This window comes from Clytia hemisphaerica, unplaced genomic scaffold, assembly GCF_902728285.1.
Source record: "Clytia hemisphaerica strain Z4C2 unplaced genomic scaffold, Clytia hemisphaerica genome assembly, whole genome shotgun sequence".
Classification (NCBI taxonomy): Eukaryota; Metazoa; Cnidaria; class Hydrozoa; order Leptothecata; family Clytiidae; genus Clytia; species Clytia hemisphaerica.
The window spans coordinates 460,057-486,807 of NW_027104428.1; the positions used below are offsets into that span (position 1 = coordinate 460,057).

The following is a 26,751-nucleotide window of genomic DNA, read 5'->3' on the forward strand; positions in this document are numbered from 1 at the left end:
GTATTGTGTGAATCGTTTATCCTACGCTTTTTGATCAATAACAGAAACTTCAATATGTTGATATTTCAGTGCCGTAGGAAGCATTTTCATATTGGGGGGGGGGGCTGAAGTTTAGTGACACCGCGAGGGCCAACCATGGTTTTGCCCGAGGGGTAAAATTTTGAAAATTTGAGCTCTAGATTGCTTAAAAATACACTCAAAACATGCACATAAAGACAATTATGACAAATTAAAAAAGAAAACTTTGCATTTTGCAAAATAACAATTTTTGAAAAAATTATTGGGGGGCATAGCCCCCCCCCCCCCCCAATTGCTACGGCACTGTATTTAAAGTTTCCATTTGGTAGTTTTTCGGTCCCCAACAGAGAAACATTCTCAAAATAGTGTAAAATGGAAAATAATGAATAAATTTATTTCTTTTTTTCTGTGTACTGAGGATGGCACACTGTTGAAAACCAAGGTTTGTTGTGATCCGAAAAGTCTGCAAAATGAAATCTCAAAAACAACATGAAACTTCTATTATTAAGAAAATTTCAAACTCACAGTCCTCAAAGGTAAATGAAAAGATAGACTTATTCAAATATTCTTGTGCTCCTGTTAATTTATGAGAAAGTAACAAAGACGATAACGTTTTTAATTCTTTGGACCAGCGATTGAAAAGACTATTTGTGGAAATTTTTGGACATTTGTGTACATTTTTTGGACAATTTTTGACATTTTTTGGATATTTTTGGACATTTTTTGGACATTTTTTGGACATTTATTGGACATTTGTGGACATTTTTCAAGAAACTTGTTGAATCGTATTATTAGATTCACCAAGATCTTTCAACGAAATGATTTCATCCTTTGTGATTGCGTTATGGGCTTTGTATTTTGTGGGAATGATACTACACAGTATAGGCTTTGTTCTCGTATTGAGAATTATTCGAAAGGGAAGTTCACCTTACAACCAAGGACAGCGATTTTTTTTATTACACCTTATAGTCGTGGAGTTATGTGCATGCTCGACATTTTTACTAACTCGCATTTTATTCGAAATCAATATTGGGAAAAAGATTGCAGTTGCTTTATATATTTATCTCCGAACTGGTGGCTACATCAATTATATTGGATCAATGTTGCTTTTAACGCTGGATCGAGTATTGATTGTTCGTTTAAATCTTCGTTACCCATTCTACATGACTAATAGAAAGGTTATAACCGCAATCTCAATTACTTTTATTCTTGGGAATCTCTATTATGGGGTTATAATGTTTGTTGAATCAGCGAGACCCTACATCAATCTCTTCCTGGTCGTATCAAGCTTCTTGTTTTTGGTTTGTGTCTTTTGTTCTTATGCTTGGATCTTGCATACTGTGTCGACCTCCCGGCAAAAATTGCAATCATCAATCAATATAAAACAACCAAAAAGCGATACTCAGCAATCATCGACCAATCAAAATCGATCAGAAAGCGAAACTCGACGAACATCGACCAATGAGAATCAATCAAAAAGCGAGATTCGGTCAATCAGAATAAAGAGACCAGCCAACATGACTGCACCGCTACTAATCGTGATGACTTTTGTTGCATTCTGGGTAGTTCCGTTTCAAGTTTCTTATTGGACGAACAGTAAAGATTGGAATTCGCCACACCTTGTTTTACATCCTCTAGGCTTCATTTCGGACGCTGTCATCTATATTTTCTTCTATCCGGTTATTTATAAGGAATTGAAAAAGTTGCTGTGTATTTCCAACAGGGGTGAATGATGATTGGATCAGCAATCTTAATTGTTGTTTAACAATGCTCAAAACGATCTTTCAAGAGGCGGGGGCTTGAGAATCTGGTATTGACCGGTACTCTGGTATTTGACGGAAGGATGGCTGGCATTGAAAGGCAGGATTTCCGGTATTCCGTCACTCACCAGAATATTTTTAACCGGCATTTAGAAACTTTTGGCCCATAGGCGCAGGTATTTTATGAATAAATTAACAGGTATTCCGGTATTTCGTAGCCGCGGAAGTCACAAATTCATTCGAGTTAAGGAATGCCAAGACAAAAGAAATTGTATACATATTTCCATAGAATTCTGTACTCAGAACAATATTTAGATATTGTACAATGATACAAGAAGATATATTTTTCGAGTTCAGATTTTTCGTCAGATTGCTCATATTTTTCATGTTGATGATAAAGCTGAAATAGTTACCTATAAAATCATTGATAACTCCCTATCATTATGGTTTTTGATTCAGGGAATAAGATATGGTAAAATAGATAAGCAAGTAGATTACAAGTAGAAATAATTTTAGGCTAAAAATATTACTGCAAAAATATGATTTTATAATCTCCAAACTGAAATTCTCTTTCGTTTCATAAAGGATGTAACAGCAACCAGAAAATAAATAATTCAATCTCGAATGAACTCGTTTAGGGGTTGAACTAGGCAAAGATTGTTGAAGCATGTTCAATTGTGCTCGTATCATTTCCATGTCCATTTCAGTATACTCAATACTTGGATCCAGTCCTTTTATCGCATACTTCATAACGTCAGCCTGGATTTAGGTCCCAGGTAGAAATTAGGTCCCCCCCTAAGTTTAAATCCCCCCAAAAGATTCATGAAATTTTTGGTAGCCCCCAGAGCTTTTTCTACTGATTCCGTCAGGTGATGTCACACTTTTCAATTTGTCTCAAAGTTTCTTACATACAATTACGCTTCTTGGAGCATCTAAGTATTTAACATGAAGTGGTACAGGCCATGAAGGTCCATGTTGAACATACATACGGTCTTTAACATCCTTATGACAAGCGAGTTTCACCGAGTCCATAATAACAAACGCATAAGTCCTTCATGGTGGGTCTTAAACCCCCGTCTGTCATCATCTCGTCTGCAATCCATTTATTGAAAACCATATGAACTTGTGGGCATCCTTTCACCGTCCAAGGAACTTCAGCATATATGACATCTGAAGTTTGCCATATTGAGATTCCAGCAAAAGATTTCTAGGTAACTCAGCATATAGTATTCCTTGAGAAACATCAACGTAATGTTTACATCACCATCTGATGTTAGATAACTACTCTTTCTTAACACATCTAACTCTGCTCCACTTCTCGGGGAAATAGAAGGCTCCCATTTTATCCAACTGTTGCCATAACCTTTGGTGGATTTTCGAACATCTTGTTGATTTTTTACGTTCTTGGCCGAAAGTGCAATTCAGACCAACATTTCTAAAAATCTTTCTCCCCTGAAAAATAGCTGTACTGAAGGTTTTTGGAAAGTAATAAATTACATTAAAGTATTCAATGTCGCCCTTCTAGAAAGCGCTGTTCCTCAAAAAGTGTCGCTTATTACAATTTAGATAAGACTCTAGATACTTTGAAACTGCCATTCGTTGGATAAAATTAAATTGCTTAATAAAGTCACGGAAAAATACTCTCTGTAATTCGAATCTTTCTCTTATTCTTTTCTGTTGTTTGAGAATCAAATTAGATTCATTTTCGGTCGTTGAAGTGGGAATCTTTATTCAGATTTTTCCGAGTGTTTTTCTCTTTTATATGTTTTTACCTTACAATATATCTAGGAATCCGTTTGAGAAGAAGAGTGCCTCTGTACCCTTAAAAATCCTATTATGAAATTGAAATTTCAAACCATGTACTAATTCCTCACAGATTTAAAGTAATATAAACAGCGGGGACTTCCCTTCTGATTTCAATATTTCAAAATAAATTTTAATTTTTTGAACGTAATCACTTGAAAACAGGTGAAAAACATAAAGAATTGTAATTTGATTCCGAAAAAAATCGCGGTCAAAATCCCACGAAAAAATATTTTTACACATATTAACGTTATCAGTAATAAGAATTAAGATTGATAACTAAAAACTCGATATTTTGCCAAAATTGTTCGAAAAAATGCTTCGAACCTTTTTCATAATCATTATGTGCCTATATGGAGTCGCAATTATCTTACACACATTTGGAGTGGTCCTGATTTTGAAAGTTCAAAAACGTCCAAGAAATACACAATTTGGAAAAGGCCAACGAATCTTCTTGCTGGTATTAATCTTAATTGAGATTTTCGTTTGTTTGTTGTTAGTTCTGAGTTATATCATCTTTGAAGCTGATATTAATGGGAACATTGAACAAATGCTGTTAACTTACCAGAGAACCGGTGGATTTTATTTATACATTGGCTCAATGTTATTACTGACCTTGGATAGAGTTTTAGCTGTGTTTTTGAATTTGAAATATCCTTCTATGGTAACAAGACGAAAAATGATGCTTTCTATCGCCATATTGGTTGTTTTCGCGTGCACCTATTTTGTAATTGCATTGGAATATCGATTCGAACGTCATTTACTGTTGGAAATCAATGTTGTTGGTAGCTTAACTTTCACTATAGTCGTTACAGCCAGTTATCTTTTGATCTTAAGAGAAATGCTACGATCGAAGCGTAATTTGAGGAAAATCACACCTAACGGCTCAAAAAAGGTCACCAATAATACTAGGGAGCATATCAATATAAGAAAAGCAATCATGGCTCCATTTTTCATTGTTTTTACTTTTGTGTTATTCTGGGTGCTACCTTTCCAAATAACGTACTGGTCAAAGAAGACTGATATTTATGCACCACAATTGTTCTTGCATCCCATTGGCTTCATTTCTGATGCTGTTATCTATATTTTCTTTTACCCACCTGCCTTCAAAGAATTGAAAAGGTTTATGGAAAATTTTCAGAGAATTTTGTGATTTACGTGGAGCAATCCAGGGAGAAGGAGTAGTACCCTTACCTACCTTCGGGTAGATAGCTATCGAAAGAGGAGCCTTCGGGTCGCCTCCGACTGCGGTCGCAGACTTACTTACCATTCTTAATTTACGGCTAAGAAGTGGATATCAATAGTTTCCTAAGAGAACATGTGATAGGGAGATTAATCCTGGCCCTACACTCCAAATTCTGGTTGACATTCTACTATCTCTTTTGCTTCAATATGGAAATCATGTCAGTGTAGTTAGACTGTCAGAAGTGCTATCTGGATCAAAAAAGAGAACTAAGAGACTGGGTTGAAGTTCGTGTATACGTCCCTCATATTATCCTCTCGGTTGTATCTTTCCAACCCACTGGTTCGAGCCAACAAAGCAATACTTCTGCTTTTTGTATTTTGATCGAAGCTTGCTTCACTTTTTGTAATAATTTAAAGACGCATAATCAACTCTTGTAAATACGCATTTGTAGTACTCCAGAAAATATATCATATAAAATAATTTTCTGTGTTAGAATTTTGTATTATTATTCATACCAAAATTCGATCTTAAAAAAAGCCTTAACCCTTCGTCCATCTTCTGTCTAGGATTCTAGGAAATTGCCACGGAAAACTGGGAAACTCCCCTGCCTCCCACAGAATTTTTGCCTTGGAAATTAGTCCCTGGAAACTCCCCCCTGTAACATTTTACTGGACAATTTCTATTCAATGTTCAATCAAAATTATGTGATTTTTTCTATAAAATAACAATTTTCTCTCAATACACTCTAATCAGAACAATAATAGTATAATAATTATAGTTTATCATAAAAAATTTAAGTGCAATATTCATTATTGTGTACACCTCCGACATACATGTCATGGTACTATCTGAGGTTTGATGAGCAAACGTATGGAATCAATATCCAGTGGATCGTTCGTTTTACCAATATTGATCATTTCTGGTCTGCAATTTACACATGAAATAAGAGGCTTGGATTTGAACGGAGCTTTAAAGATGATAACCTATAGATTGGGTCCAAAAATTGGGACTTTGTATATTTTCAAAAATCTATCCACAAAAAGTTTTAGCGCAAAAAACGTTAAAACTTTTTAAATGATTCAAGATTCGAGTTGAGTAAAATATTTTGTACGGATTATCAGGGGATTGGATTACATAATCTTTTCAGCTCAAATTGTCACGGGATGGGATTAATCCGGGGGGTACTAGGGTTGAGGGATGCTGGGTATGTGCGTGCCGAACCTCCAAACCCTGACCCTTAGAGAGACTGATTTTTGCTGAAAAGGTGATCCTTAGAGAGACTATTTTTTGCAAAATGTTCTTCCACTTTTGAAAAAGGACCTATCCTTAGAGACTTTTTTATAAAAAAAGAATTCCTAAAAATCATGAATTTTATGACTGATTTAAAAATTTCTGATTTTCCGACCCTTAGAGAGACTTTGAAAGATGAAAAACCCGATCCTTAAGGCACGGACATACACAGCACCCATTTTTGCCTAAGTACCCCCCCTGAGATTAATCTTTAGCTCAAATGACAAAAAGTATTCGAATAATACGATAGGTTCAAATTAAAGAGAGTTGATTGTAGCCCAAAGAATTTGATTTTTGCTAACCCCGAACATATTCTAAGTGTAAAAGTTTTTCAATTGCTTTTATCGTGACTTTGTTATTTAACAAGCTCTTCTTGTCTTGTTGGTCACCTTAAAAAAAGTTACTCATATTTTAGCAATTCTTAGGCTTACTTGGCGTGTAAAATGCTAACCATTGTGAATTCTTTCTCTTTACGTAATCAATTCACCAAGCTAGAAAGCTAGAAAAGCATGTATTGACATTCGTTCTTAGCAATCAAAAATTGCTTCCTTCCAAAAATTATCCTTTCAGTCAGAAATAGTCCTCTCTCCGCGTTGTTCATATAAATTTTTGCCTCTGTCAAAATTCCATTTTAAAACAAAAAGACTTGATGAAAAAAATCCATTCATCCTCAACAAAGGTCATTCATTCATTCATTCATTCAGTACACTGTAGCATTTTTACAAAAGTCTGATCACGTTTAGCGCCTTCAATAAATTCCTCCAACGAAAGCATCTGGTCTTGATTTTTATCAAAGTTTTTAAAAACATCTTGTATTCGTTCAGTACTGGCGTTCTTATCATTAATGTAACCCATCATTTTATTAATAGAACGTACTATTGCCAACACTTCATTGAATGATATTACTCCATTTCCATCTATGTCATATACATCAAAAGCCCAACGTAGTTTTTCTTCAAACGATCCTCGAGTTGTGATTGACAACGAACAGATAAACTCTCGGAAATCTAAAAGAAGCAATAACAGAATGTTACATAATCATAATTTTCCCTGTTTAATACATCACTGTCACAAACCTTCTCATTGAAAATATCGACAAAAGTATTGTCACAGCGAGAAAAATACACTGACGGTTTTAATTTCACCCTCGCATTGTGCTATTCCAGAAATAGTCTGTATCTCCTAATTTGACGTTCAGGGTGGTCTGGAAAATAAAAATTCGTGTGGGTGAGTGTGGTTTTTTGAGTATAAAAATTCAGGGTGATCAGTAAAACGAGGTTGAAAATCCAGGGTGGTCAGCAAAACAAGTGATCATGAAAACTAACAATGGCTCACCTATTCGGCCATCTTGGTTGACATCGAAGGTTCTGAAAAGATGTTCAGCGAACTTTTTCGCTTCGTGCGTTCCATAGAATTCACTATAAATATTCGTAAACTGCTCTAACGTTAGTCTACCATCCGGGCAATCCCTTTTGAAACCGGAATACCATTCTTTAAGCTCGTTTTCCGTAAAATGTGTCCGGGTCAGAAGATCTTTGAGCTCGGATGGTGGGATTTTACTTTGAACTTTTCCCATTTGGCTACTTCTCCTATAAAGAAAGAATTAAAAAATTGTTGATTTAAGATTATGTAATTTTTTTTTTGTGCTGCACGCATAATAACTTTCTTCCTAACAAATCCTTTGTACAGTCTGTATAGCGGAGCTCCCATAATTCGAACATCTATACAGGACAGAAAATTCTTCGAGATATAGAGTATTGGAATAATGGAGGTTTGTTTTAAAAAGTGTTTAGGTTTTAAACTAAACGAGACTTACAAATGAGAGATTCAACTCCCTCCTCACAATACTTTATGTAAAAAAAACAACTTTGACTGCTATAGATTTTCCAGACCCGACATCTAATTACACGGATTAGAGAAATGGAAAGTTTATAAAAGTGGATCAGTATTTTTTGTTTTTGATCCATTACTCTTAAACTGGGAGTTTCTAAACGTCGACCAGAAAAGACGACCACGACCGGTGACCACGACCAGCGACCAGATAAATTTGGGTTATCGAGTTTTTTCTCTTTCTCCAACGTAGAGTGTCTCTAATCAATTGAATATATTTAATATTGAAGAGTAAGCTCACCCCTGTCTCCTCTACTTAAAGCCACGTGCCAAATACGTAAAACAACTATTTCGACGTTCTTGGAGCTTGATTATGGTGTCAATCCTTTTGTATTATCAGCATCACAATAATTAGTGCCACAAAACTTTTTTGAAAATGGTTTGAGAGGCTTTGTATTTCATCATCAGATAGTCATTTTGTCAACATAAAGACAATAGAATAATTGATTAGAATCCTCTAAAACTGGCCTTCCCAATTTTTTCCTACTGACAAGTTCTAGTCTATTCATACTAAAGGCATCTCATTCAGCATGATTAAAATATTTGGTTGAACAAAGCTTACAAACATTATACTTAATGACCCTGTCAATATTTTTGTCAAATAGTGTCACCTTGTCAAGAAAATGACTGGTTACTTCAAAAGTCACTTTTTAGTATTCTGAGGACTTTATTTAAACGCATTCTCTACGGTGGAGAGAACAGATAAACTCGATAATCCAAATTTATCTGGTCGCCGGTCGTGGTCGCTGGTCGTGGTCACCGTTTCTGGTCGATGTTTAGAAACTCCCTCTTAAACTTTCAGTATACAGTAACAAATTTTACACTAACTTGTAGTCGAAAAAATTCTCATCACGTTGATATCAAGTTACTTGGAGAAAATTTGCAAGAAATTTATTAAAAATAGATTTAATTTCTTATTTCTTCGCACTTTAGCTTTTTATCTAATTATGCCGTCGTGATGCCGTTATATCATTAGAATCGCTAGAATATTCTGAGCAAAAAGATATAGGTATATTTTGGTCTGAGTATAAGCCCCTAAAGAATCTCGTCACATCACGCTAATTATGCAGATTTTTTTTATCAACAACAAAAGAAATCCATTAACTGAAACAAACTCCCTTAAGGGCAAAGGTCCTGGTACATGACGAGATGACGAGCCGTATTTCCATTGTTTTCAAGAAGCTATTTTTCTATCCCTTTACACTTCTCTGCACAGATCTTCTCTCACAATCGGTCATTTCAAGAAAGAACAGTTTCTTTCCTAAGGCAATGTTAAAATTTTGTCACCCAATGAATGAATCTCATGATTTATTGAGCATTTAATTGACGCGTTTTTTGGAATCGAATTATTAACCTATGAATTTAACCCAGCAAGCAATCGAAATTTTCTGGATAAATTTTTCATTCAATCACAATTGAAAAGGATTTCGCCCTTTTTTGTTATAAAAACAATTTTATAACAGCAAAGACGATTACAAAAGTCAAGAGAACCAGAAATCGCTGAATTTCAAACAAATTAAAGATCAGAGTAGTAAAAATTCGATAAAATCATACGTTAATAACCTCGATTAACCTAACTCAACCTAACTCAAATCACAATCGATTTATCAAGATGTCCAACTAATACGTGAAAATGCTACTAATCGTCTTTTATGCTCTCGTACATAGTGCCCAATTCATGATATGCTCCATTGCATTGTCTTCCACGTACCCAACATCTGATTGGTTGAAAGTCACATATATTGACTGATTTTACGTCACTTATAACCAATCAGCTATTGGGTCCGTGATGTAATGTCAGAAGACTCTCCAGTGGTGCATATCATGAATAAGGTTTTTTCAACATTCATCCAACGTTACTTTTGGTGACATGGATGTTAGATTAACGTTATTTGGACGTGTCTTGTACTCAAAGCTTTCTGACGGAGAGTTGTTTTAACTCCCATATAAGTTGATTAACTTAAAAGCGAAACTCTCCATTTCGGTTCTTAAGCATTCCTCTTCAACCTTCAAGAGAGCTGGCAACAAATGTTTGCATTCTTCCTAAATAGGCAATAAATTGTTTTCCTACACGTTTTTTATAAGAACTTTGAAGCCTTCGGATGTTCTTGATTTCAACATTTTGTAATATTTATGTGCAATTTCCTAAGAAATTGGATGTTTTAGAGTCCATAAAACCTTAAAATGTTCTTAACTTATTCTCATTATTTTAGCCATCCAAGCCTTTGGATGAATAATCTTATATAGTTTTTTTTCTTACAAACAACGTGTATGAAAGCATAAAACCGGACTACTAGACAAAATGACCTATTGTCATGTCATCAAGGTTAGTGAGTACCACTAAACTGAAATCGCGACAGACATGAGAGAGAAAAAAAAATCTTCTTAAAAATCTTAAGCAATTAGGGGAAAATTCCTCTTAAGAGAGAAAATATTTGCGTACTAAATATAAAGATGTACTTTGAGCGTAAAAAAACCGCTAAATTATTTGCATATTGAATAATGATGACTGTTTCCTATTGTCTCTTTCTAGAGATTGAATTGCCAAACACACTACGTGCTATGGATCATGCCATCCAGGTAAGTTCCATTTTACTTTATTCTAACTATTAAGGCATTGTCTCGAAAACCCACCCTTTTTAAAGGCTGCACGCATCTCCGAAATTGATTTTGATATAGGGGATGGGTATCGTGTATAAAATTCCCGTCTGAGAATTACCCCCGTTTTAGTCTGTAAAAACTGCCACATACGTGACAAAACTGAAATTTTGCACACTCTAGATCATTCATCAATGTCTACCACTAGTGAAAATCTCCTGTAGTTTGGGTCGACGTGTTTTTTACAGTCTGGTCTGCAAAGTACCGAATACTAATGGTGATAGTCTAGCAAGCTAGACGACTAATTCAGACATATTAGAAATAAAGCAAAAAAGTAAATTTTAGTAAATTTTATACAAACTAAATCCCGTATCATTATTTGTGTTTATTATTAGTATTACATGCATTATAAACGACTCCAGTCTATAATGGTGACCAATTTTTTTCCGTTACTAGTCTCTTTTAATTGTCAGACCAGCTTTCAGAAATAGATTTCAATCAAATCGAACGAGCCAATAGGTCAATAATGTGATTTTAGCCAAATTTACATTCTGGTCTGTAAAATCCAAATCATATAGCAGATCGAATCAAAATCTTTCAAATTATATCCGATTATCCAAATCTAACTACGACGCTTCAAGGTCATAACGCTTGTCGATCTTGATAGTTTAAGGGTATCCCCCTCCCCAAGATGCTTCCCCTTGTAATATAATAGGAAGATGCTCGAAGGGCTAATCAAGATTAAACCAATAACTTCTAACTGTAGCAGCACTTTATCTCGAGAAGAAAAATATATTAAAGAAATCATCGCAAAATGTAATGAATAAATTACGAAAAAGGCCATGTGAAATCTGGGATTTCTATTACAATTAAGCTTTAAATTATTATTTCCCCTTGAAGATTTAATGAATTTGAAAAAATAGAAATAAAAATCTATTGGAAATTTGTTTTTAATGAATAATTCAGAAATTTTTAGCGCCTGAACAAGAAATACGTCGTGAATTCTTTACAAGGTCAGGGTAGGAGTCTTCAGGCACTCAAAATTCTCAAAGGTAAAAATTGCACTACACATTTTTTATAAGAACAAACTATATAAGAACATGGCATTCGATGGCAAAAATATTAAGAACAAGGTAAGAACATTTTAAGGCCCTAAAACAATTTCTTAGGAAAATGGACAATAACAATCACAAAATGTTGAAAAAAAGAACATGTTAAGATCATTTTTATGATTTTATACTCAAAAAGTTACTTTCGAGGCCGTCAAAAATTTTGGATGTTCTTATAAAAAACGTGCAACAAAAGTCAACAACACCTTTTCTCACTGCTGCAACAGATCTTAGATACATGTTTTTATTACTAGAACCTAGTTTGTAAGAAATTTTAATCGTCCCCGGTGAGAAAGAGCCCTATACCATCTCCATAACAAAAGTCACTAAGCTATTATCCCCATAGAAGAATACGCTATATAATTATGAGAATCCACATGAGCATCCCCATTGGCATTTGCTACAAAAATTCTAACTGAGTTACTTAAGTCAAGGGTGTACTCCATAAACCAGCTTGACCAGCAGCTCCAAAATGTTAAGTTCTGGATCAGCTTTTTTCCAACCTTGCAAAATTCATTGAAGAACTATATACAAAATTGAACTAATGTTTGACCAAAACTTCAACAATAAAAGGCTAACAATCTCATAAGCTACAGAACAGTAGGTTTCAATAATTCCTTCTTCAAAAAAATAAAAAAGAGAATATAATAAAGATTATCCTCGGCTTCTCCAATGCAAAAACACCAACTTAAATATCGAAGTGCGGAAAACCAGAAAAAGCTTATACAAAAGAGGGGAAAAAATCCACTAAAAGATGAGAGAATAGTAGTGAAAAAAATTCTCCAAGTTAAAACCGAAACAAGGTTTTTATGAATACTTTGTACAGTAAATTGAACAGATGGAAATATTACAGAACTCCCTTATCTTTTTCCCCATCTTTGTTTTTCCTTGGTTTTCTTCTACTTCTTCTCTTCTTCTTTTTCAATTTCTTCCCCATATTCATCACTCTTCACACCTTAAGAAAACATTCTTCTTTGTTTTTATTTGATATCTTTTGCTATTTCTGTTTTCTTAACTCATTTGCCTTGCTTTTTCTTCTTTGAGAAAGAAATTTAGGTACAAGAAAGGAATACTTTGATATTGTCTTCCTCTCGCTACTTATTATCGCTTCAAACAGCAGTTTGCTCGTCTGGTTCAGGTCACTTTGCAATGGGATTTCCCTTTATAAGAGATACAAGACCTGTCAATCATTTTCCTTTAAGAAATACAAGAACTGTCATTTATGTTATTTATAAGAAATATAACACATTTCAGTCATTTTCTTTATAAGAAATAAAAGACCTGTCAAGAAATAAAAGATCCGTCAAGTATTTTCTTTATAAGAATTTTAAGACCTGCCAATCATTTTCTTAACAAGAAATAAAAGACCTGTCAATCATTTTCTTTAGGCACAGAAAACAGTTTGCTTTGATTTCCAAGAGATTGGTTCTCAAGTCAAGGTTTAGTAATGACCTTTCCCGACCAAGTAATCAAAGTTTGTTAGTTTCGAGGCTTTTCCAAATGGAGATAAGCCATCAATTGATTATGTAATTGATAAAAAAAATTCTTTCTGACTGTAAGATAGACTAGAGTCTACTTCTGGCTAAACTTTGCTTTCTAATAATTTATTATGAGTCCAGCGAAGTAGACTAGGAACATTTGACGAGGTTACCATTTTGAAAAAAAAATGTTTAAAATCCAAATAACAAAAAAGCTACTTGAAGTTGGAAAATATAAGCAAAATCGTATTATCATATATATATACTACCGGGCCACTTAATCGCGCCATCCAGTCTATATAGAAAAGCTTTAAGTGGACTCTGTGCTAACTGTAAGACTGTAACTGCGATGAATTTCAACTAAAGGCTTAAAAGACTTGTATCTTGAAAGTAGGCTTTTGTAAAAGGAAATCATTTAATGAATCCCCTAACATTTGCTTACACAGTATTTTTAAACAAAAGTAGAAATTTTTTCTTTTTCGTGGGCGCGTGAGCACAAAATTTTGAGAAATTATTTTGTTTATTCTACATTGTCAGCAGAAGAGGAGCGCCTCATTTCTATAAAAAATAATAACTTTAAAGTTTAATATGACCGAGAAGGGGGGGGGGTAGAGAATCGGAGTAAGAGATTGTTAATCTGTTTCTTACAGAGGATTTTTCCCAACTTTTGAAAAAGATGATCAAAAAGCTTCATTTTCGTTTCAGACGATATCCTTCATTGTCATTCGAAAGCCACACAAAGAAGAAATATTTTAATACACTTTTTTTTCATTAGAACCAGTAAATTTTTCAGCCTAAATTTATTCTTTTCCTTTTCTATCTCTAAGGCAAAAAATTTGGTGATTTAGGCTTGTTACCAATTTTTACCAATTTTGACACTTTAATTGCTTAAAATTCAGGCCCAGCTTTGCTCAAAAATTGTTCTTGTTACATTTCTTTGCTTCATTGTTCTTATAAAATTACTCTTATAAATAAGGAGTATGTGTCTGCTTGTGGCAATTGTCATTCAAGACAGTGAAACTGTGTTCTGAAACTTAGAGAATTGTTGGCCTAGTGCTATAAGGGATATACGGTCTTTCTATAACTTTCGTCCGTTTATGCATTTGTCAAACAATGTATCAAGTTTCGTACAAATCGTACAAAGTCAGTACATTCTTTTTTTATAAGAACCAGTAGATTTTTGATGAGGCTCGGCTGTTCTTATTTTCTTTAACAGTTTTAGCCTCAAACTGTTCTAATAATGTTTGTATTTAATGGGTGGAATTGAGGTATTATAGGCTTTATACCCAATTTTGTTGCAGCATTGTTCTTACATTGTTATAATTTTTTGGCGATTTTAGCTTGTTGTTCTTATAAAACTGTTCTTATAAAATTGTTCTGAAAAAAAAACTGTATCTGAGTTTTCCGAGAACAAAACTCCTAATAATAATTTCTCCGGAAAAAAAGCCAAAAAGTGTTACGAGAAGAAAAAATCGAATTCATCTTCATTGGCAAAATGTATCTCATTTCCACAATAAACTAGTCTACACAAAAGACAGCTCCAGGCTTCTAGGCCTTACTCTTGGTCTATAGGCACTGCTATAGGCGGCCACTAGTAACCCCCACCGGGAATTGCTTATTAATAGGTTTAAACATAATAGACAACTTTCACAAAAGATGTTTATCAATAGAGATTTCAAAAAAAAGAATGTTTAAAACACAGCTGATTGGCTTAGGTTTCGAAACTCTCTATCGTTTCATTAAAACCTCAGTGCGCATGCGATTTATCCGAAGAATTTCAATATTAAAAACAAGAGCAGTGCTCATATCCCGAAGAGTAGGAGTTTTACGCTCGAAACGAACGAAGATATGACGTAGCCTACAATAAACAGACTTTCAAAAATTTAACGAAAATATAACGTTTTAAGATCCCCATAGCCGCAAATCTTCTCAAAATTTCAGTCAAAATTTCTCAAGAACTTTAATTGTAGCTTACATATATAGATTTATTATACCAGCTAATTATTTGCTCTGAGATAATAGGAAAGGGGTACACTGTACACATCGACACCCAACAAACACCACCGTTATCACAAATCTGTTAGGAACCAAAAAAATCGACCTTCTTGAGGGCACAAAATGTCGTTTTAACGTTCATCTAACGTTAAAAGGACGACAATAGACGATCATATCTTCTACACAAGGTCACTAAAACAGATCATAGTAATAGTTTAGGAGGCGGGATAAATTTGAAACGGTGGTTAGCGCGGGGCGGAGTAAGCAATGGCGGAAGTGTTTACAGCGTTTGTTCCAAACTCTACTTTTTTCGCATAAACCGCCCTCACGCCCTGATACTGCTCACATATATTTTCCCGTGCTTACTGACCCTCTAACGGACGATAGCATCGTCTAGGACGACAGATGAAGGTTATAAAAACATTGCGTGCCAGCTGGGAGGAGCACACTTTAAGCGTCTCAAGTCCTTTCGTTTCCTTCGTCTCCCATATTGTAACTTTTTTTTTTAATTCTGAATGTACCGCCCTAGGTTTTCCACTCTCGTTTCAAATTTCAACATCTTCAAACCTCGCAAAAAATCCTTATCCTCTTTTGTAGAATATAACTGATTTTTCCTGGAAAAGTTCAAAAACTCTTACCAGCCTCTGATCAATATAATATCAGCCAAATCAAAGTAGAATTTTTCTTAGGTTTTTTCCATTATCTTGTACGACCTTCAACTGCTTCTGGAAGATGTTTATATTTCATATATTTTGATGGATGGATATGATTATTATGAAAAGTATTTTGGAATTAGAAACACAATAGCCTCACAATCGCCTTGGTGAGATTAAAAGAAAACTTCTCACAACTCTGCGTTGTCCCCCTAATATATTGAAGACTTTTTTTATTGTAGCAAAAAAATATTTTTATTTCATTTGAAAATAAATTTTATTTGATTTCCCATTTTTCACCGATTTTATGAGATTACTATTTTTAGGGAACATTTTTATCAGCATGATTCTTACTAACCGAATACGCGTTCTCGTTAGTTTTTATTTTCTCAGAAAATTCTGTGGTTTTAGAGCCTTATCAGTCTAAGAAGAATGAACTCTTTACCAGAGATTCGCTTAAGACAAAAAAAGAAGACAAAAAAATACGTTTTGCATGCAGTGAACCTAGGCCACCTAGGCTCTGATTTGGTTTCGCGAATCAAAGGTTGAATCTTTCGATTCAATGATTTATTAAAAAAACAATTGATTTATATGTCAACCGGTTTTTTCAGACAATTTTTCAGTGCATCATGTTTGACGACCTTCCACTTTAAAAAACTTCAGCAAAAAGCTTCATGTTGCTGCTTGAAAGCATTGGCATACATTATATACTATACATACATTTTTGAGGAACATCCAAAATTTTTGAAGTCTTTCTTTTTCCGTTCTTAACTTTTTGAGTTTTAAGCCTAAAAATTCTTAGCATGTTCTTATTTTCAGCATTTTGTGAGTGTATTTTTGTCCAATTCCCTAAGAAAACGTGTGTTTTAGAGGCCACAAAACCTTAAAATGTTCTTAACTTGTTCTTAACATTTTGGCCATCGAAGCCTTATGTTCTTATAAAAAAACAAGTACGTGTTTATATTTACTAACTCTAGTTGAAAAGTGTGAAAAGTTAGGGGGCTGTAGGTGGAAGAATCTAAAAGCCTAAGTGCAGTAGAGGGCGTTTGGACTCCTGTAAATGGTTTTTACACCTGTAATACAATAGCGGATCTGAGGGGGCTAAATATTCATGATTGGCTAAAGCGGTTCGGCTAAAAGAAACACTCTCCATCGTAAATTTTGAACTCCAGCCTTAGATCTGCTACTGGTAGAATCTAGACTACCTTTCCTTGGACACATGAACGCGGGAAAAGTCCTTACAAAGTGTTCTTATAGAAAATAGAAAGCGGTTTGGAAAGCCATTTTATTCAGCGAACGTAGTTAGCCCATAGCAGCGAAATACAACGACGTGGTTTTTACCAGTCTAGCTAGAATCCGGAAAAGAAGTGATTTGTAGGACTCATATCAAATACCAGAACGTTGCTACCGCCAACTCAATTGAAGAATCTCAAACTACCGAGTATTCTCACCAATCCTTGCTAAGCTCCATGCGGTGGTAAATGACCTATGAAGTTGGGGACGAAATCTTTGCAACACATCTTCATGCTTGCGTAAAACTTCTTATTGACGTAAAAGATGTTTATCTTGGAACAAACTTAAGCTTCGTTTTATATCTCATAGACTAAAAAATTTGTTTCAAAGAGTTTCTAGATTATAATCTACAGTAGAACTTATTTTTTGTAAACAAAATTTTATATGAAAATAAACTTTCAAGCAGTTAAACTACTACACGCGACACTCTTTCCATAAGAACATCGGTGCCATCAATAACAAACCTCAGCATGGGTTTGTTGCACTCAAAGTAGGAAAATCAGGTTTAAAGCAAGAAATTCCTAACCTGATAACAGCGGTTCATAATTTTCTTACGTGCATGGCAAACCTATGAAGGCGCTTGAAAATTAAACATCTGAGGAAAATAGTCCTCCCGCGCAAAATTTTACAACAAGAATTGTTCTGCGCTGGAATCTCAAAAACTGATACGGCGCCCTATTCATTTCATAAACACAATCATGCAACTAGTCCCTTTAGATGAACGCGGTCCTTACGATTTCGAGATTGCATATTCGTCAGATTGTTATGTTTTCACACATACCTTTAGAGCTTCAGCGTGGTGTGCAGAAAAGAATCACAATCTGATCTCAGGTTAGAAATTCCCAAAATCTAACCAAATTGTTAATAAAAAAGCTAAAAAAGTATATCTTGGTAACATGTTTTTTTATAAGAACAAACTATACAAGAACATAAGGTTTCGATGGCCAAAATCTTAAGAACAAGTTAAGAACATTTTAAGGCTTTGTGGTCTCTAAAACACCCAATTTCTTAGGAGAATGGTCAAACATATTCACAAAAAAAAATTAAGAACATGTTATGAACATTTTTAGGCTTAAAACACAAAAAGTTAAGAAAATCCAAAGGCCTCAAAAATTTTGGATGTTCTTGTAAAAAAACGTGGAGAAGGGAGTTGAGAAAATTATGAAACCAAACTTCTATTTGACTTTGAATCATCATCCAGCGTTTATTCAAAGCATTATCCAGATAATAATGATAGACACCAGGATCAAAACCCCCCTCACCATACACGTTTTGTTTCATTAGAACCCAGTTTATAAGAACATTGAGGCTGAAATTCGTCAAAAAATTAAGAACATCGTAAGAACATGCCCAGCCTCAGTTTGGAAAAAAATGACAAGAAATTACAATTCTTTCCTCTTTTCAAGCAGTTTTAACCGAACTTAGGGATGGATTTTCTAAAATCGAGAGTCAAATAGTGTCCAAATTTTACCAATTTTAAGTGCTCTTTATTTTGCATAATATTGTCGATTTAGAGTAGTCTAAAAAATTAAGAACGCATTTAAGAACATTTTAGGTTGAAAATTTCTAAAAAAATAAGCACTTCCAGCCTAATTTTAGGTGTTCTAATTAAAAAATGAAAAACGTGTAGAATTTTTGTTTGACCAATGAAATTCACAGCACTCCACATGATCAGATCGTTTAAAAATATGGCAAAAAGAGCCGTTTGGAAAAGATAGCTAGAACAGCAAGCAAAATTTCTTTGCCTACAACTATTATTCACAGTATAAGCTTTTCCAAGAATCCAAACTTTCAAATTATCAGTAATGATTAAATCAGAAAACAATTTAAAACGAAAAGGAAGATGATAACTTACCATAAAACCTCGTCAAGTTTAATGATAGGAATCGTGTGTTTTATTTTTCAGCTTCCAAAAACAAGAAATAATTTTCAAAATATTTTTGCAAATATAAACCAAACCTGAAATAACATTAACGGCAGATAAGCCAAAGCGAAAAAAAATCTACATTGATTTCTTGGCTAAGATTTTTTTACTGGATTTTAGTTTAGTGATAAAGAAATTTTACACAGCAGAACTCTTCTCTTTAAAACGATGTCTGTAGTAATTTTTCTTTGAATTTTCTTTTTTGTGTTTTTGAAAGTTTTATTTTTCTGATTATACAACAGAAAAATAAGGGGGAAATATTCATTAATTTTTATGATTTTTCTCTATCCGTTGAATAGATAATTGGGCGAAACAAGAGTTAAAACAAAGTAGGAACAAAACAAAAAAAATATGAGAAAGGACGAACTAGTAATTACAAACAAGAACGTAACATTTTCACTAAAAAAATATGAATTAGTTTTCAAGGGTACAAATGAAACATACATTACATCAAAAAAGAATATTTTAAAATTTCAATGAAATTTTCAAAAGAAGAATTGATTGTAAAATGAGTGAAAAAAAGAAATAAAAAGAAAAAATAGCCAACAGGGTAATTTATAAAAGTGGCCTATGGAACTGTTGAGTTCACCAAAAGGCCTCCCGACCTCACAGCGTGGGTTTAGTAAGCTTTATCGTAAACATTATATTAGCTTCCTCCCTATATTTTAACTTAATATCAACGAACTCTAAAGTACAACTAGAACGAGCTTCTCCCTCTCTAGCAACCAGTACTTTTGCAAACAGACACGAGAGTAGATTTGACATATTGATTATCTACACGTTTTTCAATAAGAACATCCATATTTTAGCCATCCAAGTCTTATGCTTTTTGTTCTTGCAAATAAAATATCCACCCAGAACTTCGAAAAACGATTGTTATCGTGTTAAATACGTCTAAATTATGCTCCCACACCAGAAAAAGTAAAGTTTTCTGAGGGATAGTAAACAGAACTCCTCCTCCCCAAGATAAAACTTCCTACCTCCCTCCCCGATCACGTTCTGCTCTGGCCTCTAAATAAAACTTGAGTGAGTATCATTGAGCTTCCATCCTACTGACATGTTTTTATCTTTATAGTAAGCAACCCGCTTATGGTTATTAACCCTTGGAGAAAGCTTTGAGTATCTTCCATTTTTTGATACGGAGCTCTAAGCTGCCTGACCCGCTGGCATCTCAAGATTATGTGGTACTATAAAAGTGAAATTTTGACCATTACATGTTTTTTTTTCTATAAGCATAACGTTTATAAGCATATACAGGCTCTGTTTTTGGTACCTAAACAATGGCTCTATTGTTTAAAGAACAATAAAATACTAAGCATATTGCGAGCCTAATATTGGGGTGGACACTTGTTTATTGAAAAACATGTAGTAGATATTGTCAAATGAAGATGATTTGCTTTTAAGTTGACCGCCTGTTTAGTTGGTACTTTGGAGACCAGAATTTCAAAATGGCTCAAGTAATGAATTTGGCGACTTGATATTTGTTGAAATTTGGTCCATTTGTCAAATAAAAGCAAAAATGCCTTGAACTTTCCCAGGTGATATATTTTAACCACCTGAGGCAGTGTAAAAAATTTCAAGTCAATCACCTGAACCTCTGGTATTTTGCGGACCGGTGGTCAGTATCTTTCCTAAATGCTCACTTTTGACACAAATGCTTGTCCGATTTCGCTAAAGTTTTGACAGTATAGTCATTACCTATTACTCGTCCAAATGCAAATTTTAAGTCAATTGCTATTTTCAATCCTGAGATATAAAAATTCAGGCCTGAATTATCCCGAAAGAGTAAAAATGTATGTCGGTCTTGGAAATACACGTATTTGTCAGGTGGCAAAAATTTGCTCTGTGCCCATTGTTTTTGTATGTCAAAAGGAGTCATCACACAGAATTTGAGCAAAAAAACTATTAAAAATTATCAAAAATTTGTTTTCAGTCATGATGAATGAAACTATGGAAATATGCGCGCGATTCCAATAATTGAGAATGACCATTGTATTTTCTTTTCACTCACGTTTCGAAACCTTTTGACAAATGTAAGCTTTAAAGGTGCCTAATCATGACAGGGAAATGCATTGGTGTATTTGCGTTCTCAATCGAAATAATTGTGTATTTTTAAAGGACAATATTTTAGGAAAATACTTTGCCTTTTCAAAGAAAAACTCATAAGTTTGGCGTGTAATTTAACTTGTCAGTTGACGGATTTCAGGTATAAATTTTGACGGGGATTTAATATTTCTGGAATAGATACTTACACGCTTTTTTTTTTTATAAGAATGGTGTAAATCCATTTCATCGTGGATATTCTTAACTTCTTTGGGAAAATCATCCTAAAATATTCTTACAGCATTCTTAGGTTAGGATCCTAATTCAGACTAGATTTAGCATTTAGGTATGTCTTAAGCATAAATTGGCACTTTTTTTGAAAGGAGTGAGCCTTACTTGGGGGTAATTGACAATTTATAATTGAAAATGCTCTAAAAATGGCATTCTTAGCTTGAGAAGCAAAATTCCATGATGGTGATATTCTTACCATATTCTTAATTTTTTGGCCATTTTCATCATCGACATTCTTATAAAGTGTATTCTTATAATAAAAAAAGCGTGTAATATATTACTTGATATACCTTAAATATTACTTTTCATAATTTTTTTAATAGACCTTTTCATAAATTACGTCACGAACATCACTTGTTTCGTTAGAAAATAACATCACTTGTTTCGTTATGAAATAACATCACTTGTTTCGTTATAAAATTATTGCCATGGTGATTAACTCCCAGCGGATTTTATTAAAACTACTTTCTATTCATCACCATGGTCATTGTTTGAATACAAGGCAAGTGATGTACAGGGTGTCCCGAAAAAAAGTCCTGTCTCAGAACACGAGGTCAAGTAGTAATTTGTTTTGTGTGCATGTCTAGTTTATCTCTTTAACGCAACGCCAGTAATTAACACTTTAATGGTTACAGTGAAGCTAGGCTACGTCATATCTTCCTTCGTTTCGAGCGTAAAACCTAAGTAAAGTAAGGCCTAAAAGCCTAGATCTGTCTATTGTGTAGACTACAGTGAAGCAGAAGCACAATAAACTTAAAATTAAGATATCAATTGTGTTGTGAAATAAATCATTTTTATGAACTTCTCTTTCAAACGCAAAGTAAAAACATTTTAATGATCGCATTATATTTAACCACATTTGTACTGAACTAATTTTTGACAAACGCACACACATAAAACTTTCTACTTGTAGTCGTGTTTTGACACAGGACTTTTTTTCGGGACACCCTGTATTTTATGAAAAGGCCTATGTTAACTGGTATAAAATTTGGCGTTTCGTAAATTTTGGCGGGTATTTTATTTAGTGGATTTTGCCTAAAACTACCAAATCAGCCAAATTTAACCTCCATTGGAATATACTCGTGTATTTTCGGTAAAAGAATTTGCATTTTCAGAGGAAAATATATCATAATAAGGTAACGTAATCATGTATTTTAAAAAGTAAATGATTTTTGTTGGGCAAAGGGTTTTTAAAATATATTAATCCAACTGTGCATTAACTCTTGCCTTACTCGGCATTTGTAAACGAATGTTCTAAAGTTTCATACCACACCCTCTTCTCACAGACCCGGTAGGAATTTTTCAGCCTGTGGGGATAAAATTAACGGACTGAAACTCGATGGGGATTGATATTCCCATATCTTTTATGGCTGGGGATTTCAATTCTTTCGTTTTCAAATCAGAAAATCCAGTAGGGATGGGAATAAAAGCATCATATTTTGCAGTGAGGATAGATTTATTTGATTATTTTCAGTGGGGACAAAAATTGGAGGATAACTTTCCACCGGGGACGATAGGTATAGGGGTTGGGCTAAAGCCCATTCGCTTCAATGATGTTTTAATTGTAGTTTGTTTTATCCTTTAGAATATTGTAGTGCTCTGAACTATCTTTACAATGGTTTGACACTCCCTTCACACAGACCCACTGGGAACCCTTCCCACTGGAAGGTAATTTTTTCCAAAACAAACTACAATTAAAACATCATTGAAGCGAATGGGCTTTAGCCCAACCCCTATACCTTAAGAAAATTAACTTAATTTGATAATAAACCACACCCTAAAAACCCATTAGCGGATCTGGGGTAGGGGAGCGAGAGTCCGTTCTTTCCTTTATAAGGAGTATGGCTAAAAGAAACTCTCCGTTATAGATTTTGAGTACCCCCCTTAGATCCGCCACTGAAACCTTTTAAATAATAAAGAGGGATGGTACCTACTTTCTACTCCGAAATACTGTAAAACAGTGGCTCATGTTTGTTTTTTAAGTTCTTTTCTTGTTGCAATTCTCCTTTTTCTTCTTTCTGACCAAACAGTCGATAAACCAAAAATAAATGGGTAAATCCAAAAGAGAGCTATTTTATACTTTTCCAAAACATTTCGTAATAGAGACACTCATTGTAGCTAGCCCCCGTATGTTCTGTAGTGTACTGTGTCCTGTATTGCATACTACTATCTAGAAATGTTAATTCTTCTCTCCTTTTTTTGTTAACAAAGGAAAAGTAATATTCAAAGTTCTTTTTTTTATATTTTCACGCCAATTTTGATTCTTCATCAACTTTTTCATTTTTTTTCGGCAGACGGAGGAATACAAGAAAATGGATAATGAATAAGAAATGAGCTTCTAATATTGATGAAAATAGATATATGGCTTCTTTAAAGGCGGTTGCTTCGTCATACTTATAAGACTCTGTTTGGATTTACCGTCGATTCTCTCAAATTCGACCTTCAAGTAGACAGGAGACCCGTCAAGTGTTTTGAACTAGACGGGTTCGAGCTGTAAGTCCAATTTTGGACTCACATTTTTTACAGTTGAAACAGCGCAGGACTCACTCACTAAATAAAAATGAGTAAATAATAAAAAAATCGTGCTTTTTATTATAGCAGTTTGAACATGGAAACTAAAACAAACTTTCATTGGCTAATTCACCAACTGTCATTTTGAGGAGCGAAATTCAAATTGGCAGCCCAAACCATGCTATTCATTTCGCCATCAGTATATCAACGAAGAAATCATAGCATGGATTCCCAGGCTAACCTTCAAGTGACCAAGAATTTTCTTCGAATAAGAGAAAGATTAGGACAACGGAAAGTTTAATTTACTTTCCAACGGAGCGAACAAATGCTTTAGTTCGAATTAGAGAGAGAGTGGACTGTATTCATTACTTTAAACGCGCTGGTACATTATATAAAAGGTACATTATCAGATTTTGTCCTTACTTTTTGTCGTATCAATTTTGTTATTTTGGACCTACCTTAAGGCGCGTCCTATAAATTAACCTGTGTACGTCCGTCTGTTATTAGGTGTTTTCGGGATTGTTCTTGAGAGCTCTATTCCCCTTGGTTATAACGTTCACACATCTCAAACAGTTAAGCTTTTAAGTTTTTTACACTGAATATTTTGATGAAAAAAACAACAACAGGAACACGTATGATATCAGGTTTAAAGCAAGTTTGACTACTTAACCATCAAGTTCAACTTGAATTAAGATATTGGTTTATCATGAATAATGCCTACGCTCACTTTTGCGCGGTATCAAGAGTTCCAAACCTGACTTGTTTGCCGTTCAAGGACTTTTTTAGGGCCCCCATTTTAGTCAAATTTGTATCTAAATTAGCTTACCATACCAAAAAATGTTATCTTAACTCTTTAAAAACCACGGTCATTTTTTTCTAAGTTTTTAAAGAAAATCTCTAGTTCAAACTTTCAGGGCTCTGACCATAGTGAGTTTTTAATATTTGCCACGTACAAAATATAAATTTCTACTTGATGTAGCACACAAAACTGTGGCATGTTATACATTTTCTGTAAGGCCAATTATCCTTGAGTCTGAAAATTTAGGAATCGCAATGAAAAAAATGATGAAGAAGAAAATGAAGACTTTGGCGAAGAAGAGTACTTCAACTTTGAAGAGCTTATTTTTGGCGAAGAAAATGTATTTTGGAATTTTTTTCGCAGTAGATGGTGTATCTTTTACCGAGCTAAAAATATATTTTTGGAAAATTTTTCTAAAAGCTTATTTGTCTCAAAATCTTGAAAATAGTGGTTTTTGACCAATTTGTCATCCCAATTTTTCATAAAAAGCAGCCATAACTTTTGATGCATTAATTTAGAACATTGATAGAATGATAGAAAGGTGCCCAGTGGTAAAACTCCAAAATAATTCGCTGGAGGACAGAATCAAGTAAAGTAGGGCCAGATTTTGAGGTTTTTCGATCACTCGTTCACCAAAAATTGTCAAAAAACGGTCAAAATCTTAAAAAAGTGGATTTTTCTCAAACTGGGCATTACAGAAGGGCTTCGCCCTCCTACGTAGCCCATGTCTGATATATACGACATTGGCACTTAAAGGGTTAAAAGCACACCATTAATGTGATAATGGCTAACGAAAAGGTTTTTTTTTCCAAATCTCTAATGTTCTTAGCTGTTCTTATTTTCACCATTTCACCAAAATTTGTGAATATTTTGTGCAATGATACTTCCACAAAAATTTTCCGAAATTGTATTTTAGATACTAAATAGATACATCACCTGAACCAAAAAAATTTCCAAAATGTTTGATTTTTACCGAGATTAGGGCTTTGAAAGGTGAAATACTCTTCTTCGAAAAACTCTTCGTTTTCTTCTTCATTTAATTTTCTCATTTCAATTTTTCGTTTTTTAAATTCTAAAAAGGTAGGTTTAACAGGACATATAAAAAAAGTTATACATTAATCTTTTTAAAATGCAGAAATTGCCATTTAAGTTGGTGTAAAATTGAAAAATTGTCCAGAGCCCTTAAAATGTTCTTAGCTTGTTCTTAATATTTTGGCTATTGAAGCCTCATTTTATTATATAGTTTAATTTGTTCTTACAAAAAAAACTTACATAAAATATCTTACACACCAGCAAAATTTTTTTAAAGAACAAAATAATCTTACCTGATACTGTTTCCAAATTTTGAAAAAGCGCTTGATCCGCGTCTCCATGACGATCTCTTCGAGGAGCCTCTCTTTAGGCTAGGAGCGCCATCCAAACCATCTGTCCCTGTCTTTGATTGGTCTATTTCAGCACCAGGAGGAGGTGGCAAGGTATCAGCGAAGTTCGTCCCAAGAAATGATCCATTTTGCCCTCGTGGTCGATTTGGTGATTTCCGAGTTTCTACCATTGAGTTCTCATTTTGATCTATATGTTCCCATTTTTGCTTCGTTGATTTACCACCCATTACATTCAGGGGCGGAATAGGGGCGGATTGCTTGAATCTTTGATAAATGTCAAAAGTAATATTCACTACCAATACGCTCAACAATTTGTTAGAATTGATTTTAATGTACTATGAATATGGATTCCCTGGTCAAAATATCTCGTATAGAATGTCGCGTTTTTTTTACAATCTCACGTTGTCTTCCTTCAGATCCACATAACCATGTTAAATCGTGTATCAATGGAATAAATTAAAGGCCTTGTCTTCATTCCTCGCCGTTTTTTCCTCTATTTTCCTAAGTTTCTTGTTTCTTCGTTTTAAATGTTTTGGATAACAACACACTTTTCAAAAGACTTGTTTATTTTTCTGTGTTTCAATTTACTTCTATCGATTTTGGTCTTCTGTTTTTTCTTCTTTGCCTCTATTTTGTTTCTTATTCTCTAAAAATACAAGAAAAAGGAAAACTGTTCCTTGCGTACTCCCTTTATAGAACTGAAAAGAATGTTCATTTGAGGGCTAGGA

The 26,751-nt window shown here is 34.1% G+C and overlaps 1 protein-coding gene across 3 annotated transcripts; it reads right to left on the reverse strand.

Annotated features, from left to right (window-relative positions):
• Positions 1-5,456: 5,456 nt before the first annotated feature.
• On the reverse strand, positions 5,457-26,671 carry LOC136820486 (neurocalcin homolog). 3 transcript variants are annotated; one of them, XR_010848594.1, is made up of 3 exons: positions 18,929-19,066; positions 7,393-7,646; positions 5,457-7,064 (listed from the first exon to the last, which is right to left on the reverse strand). XR_010848594.1 is itself a non-coding variant. In XM_067076670.1 (3 exons), the coding sequence occupies exons 1-3, from the start codon at positions 26,248-26,250 to the stop codon at positions 6,754-6,756; spliced, it is 849 nt and encodes a 282-aa protein (XP_066932771.1). In that variant the 5' UTR covers positions 26,251-26,671; the 3' UTR covers positions 5,457-6,753. The 3 variants fall into 3 exon arrangements, 1 of the variants encoding a protein (XP_066932771.1); XR_010848595.1 differs by lacking the exon at positions 18,929-19,066 and adding an exon at positions 15,766-15,828; XM_067076670.1 differs by lacking the exon at positions 18,929-19,066 and adding an exon at positions 25,967-26,671.
• Positions 26,672-26,751: the final 80 nt, after the last annotated feature.